At 58.7% G+C, this 11,046-nt stretch overlaps 1 protein-coding gene across 1 annotated transcript in view; it reads right to left on the bottom strand.

Moving 5' to 3' along the window:
• Window positions 4,520–11,046, bottom strand: part of FOXP4 (forkhead box P4) — a 32,978-nt gene continuing 26,451 nt past the window's right edge. Inside the window, 5 exon segments of the mRNA XM_013977903.2 lie at window positions 4,520–6,346; window positions 6,349–6,410; window positions 7,080–7,249; window positions 7,546–7,612; window positions 9,494–9,615. Coding sequence (XP_013833357.2) covers window positions 6,264–6,346; window positions 6,349–6,410; window positions 7,080–7,249; window positions 7,546–7,612; window positions 9,494–9,615 — 504 coding nt within the window. The 3' untranslated portion in view covers window positions 4,520–6,263.

Here is an 11,046-nt window from a genome sequence, read left to right as displayed (position 1 = left end):
TATTAATAGTTATTATGTCTTGTGGGCCTAAAATGCACAAGGCACATTTTTATTTTATTTTTTTAGGGCCGCGCCTGCGGCATATGGAAGTTCTCAGGCTAGGGGTCAAATCGGAGCTACAGCTGCCGGCCTACACCACAGCCACAGCAACACCAGATCTGAACCGAATCTGGGACCTATACCACAGCTCATGGCAATGCCAGAGCCTTTATCCCCTGAGCGAGCCAGGGATGGAACCTGTATCTTCATGGATGCTAACTGGGTTCCTAACCCATTGAGCCACAACAGGAACTCCTAGGCACACTTTTTATGTTGTATCATTGATCTTCTCAGCAGGCCAGTTGAGGATCACCTCATCCTAGTCTACAGATGAGGATACTGAAGCCCAGAGAGGTCAAGATGTTTTCCCAAGGCCACAGAGCTGGCAAGTAGCAGAGGCAGGATCTGAAACACTGCAGTGCCCACACTTTCTCCTTGCTGGACTTGGGGCTTGGCTGATCGCCATCAGCTTCCCAGCCAGAGAACCAGCTCTCTGGGAGTGGAGTCTTGTGCTTCTCTAGTGTACACCCACCGCTGTCCCCATGCTTGGCTCGTTCCAGAGCCCAGGCAGCATTTGATGTAGACAGTCTGAGTTCCAGGTCTGAGAGCAGGAGGGGCCCTGACTCCTAGCAGGGGTAGAGCCTTCTATTCGGGGCCAGGAGCTCCAGAACCCTCACCCCACCCCGTACCGCCCCTAATTCCACCCCCACACCCTGTCCACGGCAGGACAGAGGGCCTTTCAGTCTCAGCTGTCACCGTGACCACCTTCTTGGGAGGGGCTGTTTGTCTAAACTTTTGAACCCGACGTGGAGGCTGACTGCAGGTGTGAAGGGGACCTGGGTGGGCCTGTGTGATGGGATATCACTGTGACTAGTGTGTGGCATGTGTCCCTGCCCTCAGTGGCCATGGGATAATTGCAGGCTTTAGAAGGGACCTCTTGGTGTGAATGTAGCTGATTAGCATCACGTGTGGTGCCTGTGTGTCTGTGCACGTGCTCAGGGGGGTGTGTGTCCCCCCTTGTGAATCCCTCCTTCCCCCCCACCCCCAGGGGCCTCTTTGCCTTCACTGTTCTGATTCCATATTCTAGCGGAATCCCCCCCCACCCGTCTGATTTTATATATATTTTATAAAATTTCTAATATATATATATACGTGTTTGCTTTTTAGGGCAGCACCTGTGACATATGGAGGTTCCCAGGCTAGGGGTCCAATTGGAGCTATAGCTGCCAGCCTATACCACAGCTCACGGCAATGCTAGATCCTTAACCCACTGAGCAAGGCCAGGGATCAAACCCGCAACCTCATGTTTCCTAGCTGGATTCATTTCCACTGTGCCATGACAGGAACTTTTTTTTTTTTTAAGGGTGATGATTTTTATGGGGCATTTCTGCCTTCTTTCTCTGGTTCCCTCCATCCCTCAGTGACACTCTGGTCCCCAACTTACCTCACTGCCTAGAGAGCATCAGCTGGGGATTCTGGAGCCAGGGCCTGATTCCTGGCTCTGAGGGGCTTTGCACCACAGTTTCCCCTTTGGGAGGATCCAGGAAGGGGTGGGGGTGGGTGGACAAAGTGAATAGTGTCACTGGAAAGCTGAGTCTCAGCCACACGGCCACCCCTTTCCTTTCCCGCCCTGCAAACTGGACTCCTCATTCTTAGCACTTCATTTGCTAACCTCCAGTTCCAAGTCTGGGCTTCCTCATCTGTAACATGGGGATCCTAACAGTATCGAACTCAGAGTTGCTGTGTGGACTACATGAACTGTCAGGCTCCTAGAATAGTGTGTGGTACGTGATAAGAGCTCATTAAAAGTTAGTGATTATCATTACTGTTAATGACCTTAACTGAGCCCTTTGTTGTGCCCAGTGTACCAGACTCCAGAGGCGTCTCCAGAAGGCTCTCACCTCTCCTCTTTCTGCTCAGGGTGCCTCGTAGGTCCCAAGTTGGGCGGCGGCGGTGGGGGGCAGTCTGGAAGCCCCCAAAGAACAGAAGGAACCCTTTTCTGCCCTGGGGTTCCCAGGACATGGGGGTGTAGGGATGTTATTCTCACAGGAAGCTAAGCACCCCCTCCCCACACCCCACCTCCCATTCTCCTCTGAAGGCAAGTTTGCCTGAAGAGCAGAAAGTCTACTTTGTCTAAAGCGCCCTCTGCTGGTCACCGGCAAAGGCGTTGGCTAAGGGTGCCCGTTAATGGGAGAGAAGAGCCTTCCGAGTGCGAGGGCAAGCTTCTGCCCTCTGCCGAGCCCAGAGTGCCATCTTCTCCTCCTCAAAATGTCCAGCTTGGAATGTCCACCCCCTCTTTTTTTGCCAGTCCGAGAACAGTTTCTAAATGTAGCTTCTCTTCTCCCTATTAAGTGTAGAAATACCCAGACCAGGACAAGCAGCCGGCCAGAACTAACAGCCTGCCCCTAATATCTGTGCATAACAGTGGGGAGCAGAGGCTGGACAGCATGCAGAACTTCCCAACAAAACATGATTGGGGCGGGGTAGGGGAGTTGGTGGTTATTTAGAAGGTAATGTGATGACGGGCGGTGAGGAAGAGCCGTCCCACGTGGGATCTGTCAGATCAGTAAGGAAATTAGTCGTAGGCCCAATGCACTCAGAAGCCGGCGGTCCACAGCAGCTTCCTGTTTCTTATATTCTAAGACCTTCTCCTCTGCCAATGCCTGGGCGAGATCTTCACGTGCAAATGCACTACCAGACATTTGCCATCTCCCTGTGTGGAGGGATTTAAAAAGGGACTCTAGTTGAAGCTGGAGAAACTGACGTTAGACCACTGGAAAAACAGTCCTGAAAGTGAAGCTGGGTGCGGTCTTGCTCTTTTGGTCTCTGATGCGGGAAGGATGCTCCCAGGGCCAGTCTGGAAGTAGGGGGCTGCGATTTGGACAGCCAACACCTCTGGATTCTCTGGTGGCTTTCTAGAAGGCTAGTGGGTCCGGAAGAAGGGGGGGGGGCACAGTAAAATGGAGGGTCGCTGTTTTACTGCATTGTGGAGAACGCCGCTGTGCACACAGATTATGTGCAGCTCGTTCTACTGCCCAGAACTCCAGCCTCTTCAGGGAGGGAGGGCAGATTCAATCCTCAGGGTGCTGCTTCTCCAGGGTGTCTGGTGGGCGAGCCAGAGGGCGAGGCCTTGAACACCCTAGGCTGAGCATCTCTGGAGGGCCGGGGGGTGCAGCCCAGATGTTATGCCAGCATCCCAAGGATTAGGATGCCGGGGGACGGGGGGTGTGGACAGTGGGGAGAGACAGACAGAAGGAAAGGCCAAGACAGGCCTGAGACCCAGAAGTCAGCGGAGGCTCATCCTCCAGATTCTGCTGGCTCTTTCCTGCCCTACTTCCCTCAAGCTTGGCTTTGGGAAAGTTCCAGCAGTTTGGTGATTTGTGGGACGGGCAGCTGACTCCAGGTCTGCTGCTTTCTCAATGCCTTCCCCTCTCCCTCTGCAGTTCCCCCAAGTATGCACTCCTTCCTGGGCCCTGCCCTTGAGGTGGGTGACAGCAGGGCTGGGAGAAGGAACCTGGCAGATAAGCAGGTTGACAGGCACTGGGGTCTGAGAAGGCAGAGGGGCTGTCCTGGTGAGGAGGGCCAGCGGGCAGGGAGCTGGGATTTGGTGTGGGGGTACTGGTACCTGGTGGGGCTGAGCCTTTTTTTTTTTTTTTTTTTTCCTTTTGCTTTTTAGGGCTGCACCCGTGGCATATGGAGGTTCCCGGGCTAGGGACTGAATCGGAGCTGTAGCTGCCAGCCTACACCACAGCCACAGCAACACCAGATCTGGGCCGCGTCTGTGACCTACACCACAGCTCACAGCAACGCCAGATCCTTAACGCACTGAGCGGGGCCAGGGATCGAACCGGCAATGTCATGGTTCCTAGTTGCACTTGTTAACCACTGAGCCACGATGGGAACTCCTAGAATAACCCTTTTCGGGGGGGGATGCAAGCCCACCAGCACCCTAACAACACACGCAGGGGTGGGCATGCACCCACTAAAGAGCCCTGCCACACACGCCCCTATCCCAGTAGCCCCCACGAAGACGGGTGACGGGCTCAGAGGCCCCGGGTATAGTTAGGGGTCTGCAGGGGCCGCGGCCCTGCGGCCAGATCCATCCTGCCATCTACTCCCTGCTGAAAACACGGGGCAGGAACTTGGCTTTCAAACCGAACGAGTTACGCCTTTTGGAGAAAACAGAAATGATGGAGACCGGGTTTGAAGGCAGATACCCAGGGATGCCAAATGAAGAATGAGGGGCAGCGGGGGGGCGGGGGAGGGGAGAGCAGAGAGGAACCCGCAGGCCTGGGCCGTGAATGTGGCGATGTCCAGGGCACAAGCTGGCTCCTGCCAACGCAGGAAGCGCCCCTTCAGAAGCCCCCACTGTCGGGGGCACCCTTCCTTCCACCACCACCACCCCCCACCCCCGGCTGCCCAGAGCAGTCCTAGCGCTTTCCCGCCCCTGCCCTCCCTCACCTTGGTGACACACGCAGGGCCCGGTGAATAGAGGACGTTTAATATTTCTGTGCTGGTCAAACAGAACACAGGTGGGGAGTACACAGGGGAGAGGGCGGAGGGCCCCCTGCCTCTCGGGAGGGGTGGCTTGTGAGGGGGTGTATGTGGGGTTCTTTTGAGAAATCGTCCAAGGAGTCTTCTCAGCAAAGGGGCCGGGCCCGGACGGTCCGAAGTATCGACACACCCCGCGTTGGCCCTAGGTTGGGGTCCCCCATAGGGGGTCTGTGGAGAGTCTTTTTTTCCAGCGCCTTTGCTGGAATCCACACTCCCAGTGTGATGGGGGACTTGGTCCTGGAGGGGGGGGGTTTGGAGAGCCCCCAGGAAGCAGCCCAGGGTTGGGAAGAGGGCTCCCCCGTGCCCACCGCCCAAAGGGGATGAGAACCCCGCGGGGTGCTGAGGGCTGCGGCTCCTCCCCTCTGCCCTCTTTCCTCCCCCAGGCTGGGCAAGAGCAGAGGGGAGGTGAGCAGGGCCCCCAGCTTCTTCTGAGTCCCAGGGTCCTCAGGGTGCAGGGGGAGGAAGGGTGGAGAGAGGGTCTTGGCCACCAACAGACACTGTAAACTTTGGTTTAAAACAATAACTTAAGTGAGGGAGGGCTTCCAGCCCGGGGCTGGGGGAGCAGGGACTCCGGGGGAGGCGACAAAGGAAAAAGCCAACAAAAAGTTTTGGTTTTTGCTTCCGGCATAAGAAAGGTCTTTGGTCATCCGTGTAACTGGGGGTGGGGTGGGGTGGGGGGTGGAGGGGAGGGATGCTGAGGGCCGGCAAGGAAAGACCGCACAGGGGACCTGAAGGGTGGGGTGGGGGTGACCGGTTGAGTCACAGCTGCCACCGTATTCGTCCTGCCCGCCCCTCAGGCCTGGTTTCAGCCTGGCCTTTCCCCAGGATTGAGGTGGACGCTTCCCCGCGGTCCTGGCACCACCTCTGGTCCCAACTCCAGCCTCAAGGGTCGCTCGGCTGCCTTTGGGGGCTCCACCTGGCAAGGGCCTCTTCCTCCGCTCCCTGGCGTGGGGAGCAGCACCCCGCAAACGGGGGTGGAGGCCCAGTTCAGCCTGGGGGAGGGGCTGGAAGCCTGCTGCCCGCTCCCATGCATCCCTTCCTGCCCAGGGCACTTTGTCCCGACTTGTCCCATCCCAGCTGCGGCTTTCGGAATGGGCACCGCTGAGGAGGGCAGGTTTCTGCCGGGCTGCTCCGAGACTTCAGCGCCCCCACCCCAGGCCAGGGAGGGGGTAGGAGTAGGGTGGAGCTACCTCTTCACAGTTCGGAGGAGAAGGTGGAAAGGCGTGGATTATTAGGGAGGGGAGGCCTCTGGCCAGAAAACACAGCCAGAGTCAGGTGTGGGGGCCCTGGGTTTGAGAGGGTGGCTTAGCCCCGCCTGCGGGTCTCCATGGCGCTGAGGGGCCCTGTGGGGGCGAGCTGGTGGGGGAGGGGGGCCCTGCTGCTGCTGCTGCTGGTGGTTGGGGGGGAGGCGGGATTCAGATGTAGGGGAGGGGCTGAGGAGGGGTCTGGGCCCTCCGTGTCCTCTGCCGGTCCCAGACCAGGGGTTCCGTGTCCCCTCGGGGGCAGCCCGTCCCTGCCCACCCCGAGTGTCGTAGGTCAGGTCACCTTGGGAGTTGCTGGCCTGAGTCCTGCAAGTGCCTTGAGGTGCGGGCGGGGTGTGGAGTGGGGTAGGTGGGGCCTGGGTTCCCGAGGGAGGGGTCTCACCCCTGCCCTGCCTGCCCCCAAGGCCCTTAGGACAGTTCCTCTCCCGGCATCTCCTCCTCCAGGTCCCTGTCTTCTGGAGGCCCCACCGCGCTGGGGTTGGGGGCCCCAGAGGGGGCCCCGGCCGCCTGTCTTCCTCCGCCTCGGCTGGCTCCTCTTTCACCTGCACCTGGTTGCTGCGACACAGGGGATGTGGGCACTCTGGGGGCCTTCCCCTGCCTGCTCCCTCCCCAGAAGGCATCCAGAATCTGGGGACTTTGCTTTTTTTTTTTCTTTTCTTTTTAGGGCCACACCTGAAGCACAGGGAAGTTCCCATATGCCCAGGGGTTGAATTGGAGCTGCAGCTGCCGGCTAGGCCACAGCAACGCCAGATCCCAGGCACATCTGGGACCTACGCTGGCAGCTCACAGCAGCGCTGGATCCTTAACCCACTGAGCAAGGCCAGGGATGAAACCCTTATCCTCATGGATACTAGTGGGGTTCGTAACCTGCTGAGCCACAACGGGAACTCCCCAGAATCTGGGGGCGCTGGGGTGTGTGAGAGCTTGCCTCCCCAGAACCCCGGTCATCTCTGAGCTGCTGGGGCTTGACTTCTCAGGTCTAGTCTCCCCAGGGTGCTCTTCAGAGAGAGGGAGATGCTGGGAGGGACAGAGCTTGCCTTTGGTTGGGAAGGAGAGAGGAGGGGAGATGAGAGGATGGAGAAGGGGTGGAAATAAAAGAGGATACAGGGGAGGGGAGAGAGGGGCCCCTAGTCCTGGGGAGACAGCTGTGCCAGAGGTGACAAGGTGGGGGAGTAGGTGTCTGGGGGGCCCTGGGGTGGGCTGGGGCCTGTGCCTCGGGCTCACCTGTATTGCGGTGGGGAGAGGCGAGGGGGGCTGCTGCTGCCATTGCTGGGCAGCGGCTCCACGGGGGCGCCCACGTCGTCGTGGCTGAGGGGCAGGAGGCTGCTGGCGGAGCCGGGGTTCAGCACGCCAGGGCTGTTGAGGAGGGGGAAGCTGCTCTCGGCCAGGGCAGCCTGGAGGGCACAGAGTCGGGGCCGGTCGGTGGACACCACACGGTTGAGGGCTGTCCCTTCCCCACCTCTCGGGGGCCTCCTGCGTGTCTGTGTGCCAGCAGCCCGCCCCAGGCTGGAGCCTCAACCCTGACCTGCCCCCAGCTTTCCTGAGAACCTGGGCTGGGTGTGTTCCCTTCCCGGGAGACAGATCCCCGCCCCCCGACGCAGACGAGCCAGGGAAGGGGCTGCCATTGGCTCTGCCCACCTTGGGGAAGGCTGGGGTGCAGGAGGGAAGTGGGGGGCCAGGCCAGTCCTACCTGGTAGCTGGCGTTAAGTGCTCCATAGCTGAGGCCTGAGATCATGTTCTTCACCAGGGTGGGGCTCCTGGGGGAAGAGAAGGCAGCCTTGGCTTCATTCGTTGGCTTACCCCTCACGCACGCCCTGACCCTGACAGAGGACCTGCTCTGCGCCAGGGACTGTCCCCTGCATTCGCCTGGGAGGCTGGAGTCGGCTGCCCCATCTCAGTCAATCCTCCCGCTGACCTGGCACAGCAGGTCCTGACAGCCCCCTTCCCAGGTGAGCTGCTGGGGTTCCCCGGGGGTCTGGATGTGCCCCAGGCCTCAGAGCCGAACAGTGGGAACCGGATCCCTCCCAGCGTCTGTCTTCACAGCATGCTGCCCAGCATTTCCTTGCCAGTCGGGATGTCCCGAAGTTCAGCAAGGTCCGAATGACAGCCTCCACTTCCGGACCTGTAAAATCACGCTGTCTCTCTCTCTCTCTCTTGTTTTGCTTTTTAGGGCCGCACCCGCAGCATTCGGAAGTAGTTCCCAGGCTAGGGGTCGAATAGGAATTGCAGCTGCCAGCCTGTGCCACAGCCACAGCAATGCCAGCTCTGAGCTGCATCTGCAACCTACACCACAGCTCATGGCAATGCCGGATCCTTAACCCAGTGAGCGGGGCCAGGGATCGAACCCACATTCTCATGGATGCTAGCTGGGTTCATTTCTGCTGAGCCACAATGGGAACTCCCAAATCCACTTTCTTGTCATCCTGAACTGTGGGACATCTAATGACCCACGTGCTCAGCCGGGCCCCCACGTGCTCCAAACCAAAGGCTCTTCTGCACAGAAAAGTGTTGGGGAGCTGCGTCAGGAAAAGCGATGGCTCCAGGCTCTCCTTCCACAGTGACCACTCAAAGTTGAGAGAGTATCTCAGAGAGGTTAAGGAACGGGGCCAAGGTCACACAGCTGGTGAGGAGAGATGTCGTTCGAACCCAGGTCTTCTTTTTTCCCTTTTGACAGCCACCCCCAGGGGATACGCAGCTCCCAGGCTAGGGGTTCAATCAGGGCCACATCTGCGACCAACGCCCCAGCTCACGGCAACGCCAGATCCTTAACTCACTGAACAAGGCCGGGGATCAAACCCATGTCCTCACAGATGCTATACTGGGTTCTTAACCTGCTGAGCCACAAGGGGAACTCCTGAACCCAGGTCTTGATTCCAAGTTGATACTAAGAAATGAAGATACTAGGCATTGTGGCTGGCATGAGGGGGACGCTCAGAAGGGGACAGCTTTCCTTCCCTTTTCAGAGACTACCCTGCCCTGGCCTCCACAGCGCCTGAGCGCAGAGAGAAGGAACCTTTGAGGGGAACAGGCACCCACGTCCATCTAACTTGCTTCAGACCCATCTCTCCCTCTTCATGGGCGAGTGGCCGTCTGTGTGGGTTGTTGGGGGAGCCCTGCTGGGGAGGCGGCCAGTATCAGAGGGGGAGCCGAGAAAGAGGAGGCTGTGGCCCTCCCCCACGCTCCTCACTTTCCCTGCAAGTGCTGCTGGCAGAGGTCAGAGACCCACCTCTGCCAGGAATCTGCTGTGTGACCTCCCTCCAGCCTCTTGCCCTCTTCTGGGCCTCCTCTCCCTGTAAAAGGAAGAGATGGGGCCCCAGGCCTTTCACATGTTGGCTCATCCTGTGACAAGATGGGGAGGGTGGCTCTGGGGGTGGTAACGCCCTCACCAACGGCCATATGGCTGCCATCTTCCCATGTGCCAGCTCTGGCCATGGCTACTTTGGGCCTGTCTCTCTCTCTGGTGCCAGGTTCCCCTCAACTCCTGCCTGCAGTCAGAAGCAAGGGCAGAACAAGACAGAAATGTCCTCTGCCTAATCCTGTCACTTCCCGCTCTCCTGGGCTCCTCTGCCCCTTGTTCCCGCCCCACAGTGGGATGTGGTGCAGAGAGGTGCCCCCTGCCCCGGGCCAAGCCCACCTACCCCGTCATCTTTGGCGGTCTCCGCTTCTGGTACTCTCGCTCGTCCACAGTCCACACGGCGCCCTTGACGTTCTCCACACGCACGAAGCACTTGTGCAGGCTGAGGTTGTGTCGCACCGCGTTCTGGGGGTGTAGTGACAAGAAGCAGATGCTCAGAGCCCGGCTCCGCCTCCACCCCAGGGGAGCACAGACAGGGGGGTTCTCAGGTCCCACCTGGTCCCACCTTTCCCGGCCCAGGGATGCGCAGAGTGGGGAGCACAGAAGACCCCCTCTGCCCTTGGAGCCGGGGCTCCCAGCATCTTCACCAGCAACACCCCGTTGTGCCATCTGCTCCCTCCTCCCTGCCACATTTTGGGAAGCTGCCTACCAACTGAATGAGCCCTAGTTAGCAATCTGTTTCCCCATCATCATTAATTAGACACAGGTGCCTGTTAGGGCTCCTGATGGGCACGAGATCACACTCAGGCCCTGGCACCTCAGCAAGCCTGGGACACCTTATCTCAGGTGCACACAGAGTTGCCATTGAGCCTGTCAAAGTTTGGGGGATAACTCAGGAAGCCTCACTGAAAACTTCTTGATGCCCTTGGCACAGGACAGCTTTGACTTTGGGCTGTGGCTCAGAGCATGCAGTATACAGTAGAGGCCAAATACATGCGTGTTCCCATAGCTAGGCTGGGTGAAAGGAGAGCATGGGTTTAATGGCTGTACAGCAGGAAGAGGAGGGAAAAGAGGAAAGTCACCTTGTCGGTCCCACCTCCTCCCGGCAGGAGAACTTCAGGAATTGAGGTCATCTGGTTTGTAGGACGCTGGGGCGAGGGCGGGGGTGCTCGGCCCAACCCCCTGGGAGCCTTGACTAGGGCCCTAGCTGCCGCCCAGCCCCCGCCATGTCCTTGGCTCCTGTCCCTTGGCTCTGCTCTCTCAGCTTCAGCTCCCGGCCGGCCCTGTCCCTGTTACCTGTCACCCCCAGCTCCCACCCCCCATCTCCATCCTTGTCTCCCCTTTACATTTTCTAAACGGGGAAGAAAGCAGGCTGGGCGGGCAGCCGTGCCCCTGGAGAGCCCCTCTCCCTCTCTCCCTTCCAACTCTTGCCACTTGCAACTGGCCCGATTTCATTACCAATTTTAATTTGCCTCTAATTAAATCCTGTGTATTTTTCCGACTCGCTTGCTAATCCACGAGGGAGGCGGGCGGCTGGAGTGGAATCTCTTGGAGCGATAATTACAAAGGGCCTAATCACGCCGGGGCTCCTGCCTTGGAATAAATTTGCCCGCATTACGGGGCTCCGATCCTCCGCTTTGCAAATGAGAATGACCCCAATTTCCGAGGATGGCCTCACCGGGGCTTTTTTCCCTCATTTCGAAGCCTGATTCGTGATGAGAGACTAATTCGTTACGCTGAAACATTAACGGCAATTTAAGGGGTCTGGCGGGGGCTGCGTAAACAAAAGGACGGGCCCACAACATGGGCCCTGGGAGGGGACGGACACAGGGGGAGGGCTGGCGAGGACCATCAGCTTGGCAGATGGCAGCTCTGTCCCCGGATGAACAGCAGCTG

This window comes from Sus scrofa, chromosome 7 (genome assembly GCF_000003025.6).
Source record: "Sus scrofa isolate TJ Tabasco breed Duroc chromosome 7, Sscrofa11.1, whole genome shotgun sequence".
Classification (NCBI taxonomy): domain Eukaryota; kingdom Metazoa; phylum Chordata; class Mammalia; order Artiodactyla; family Suidae; genus Sus; species Sus scrofa.
This window is presented reverse-complemented; position numbering and strand designations above follow the sequence as displayed.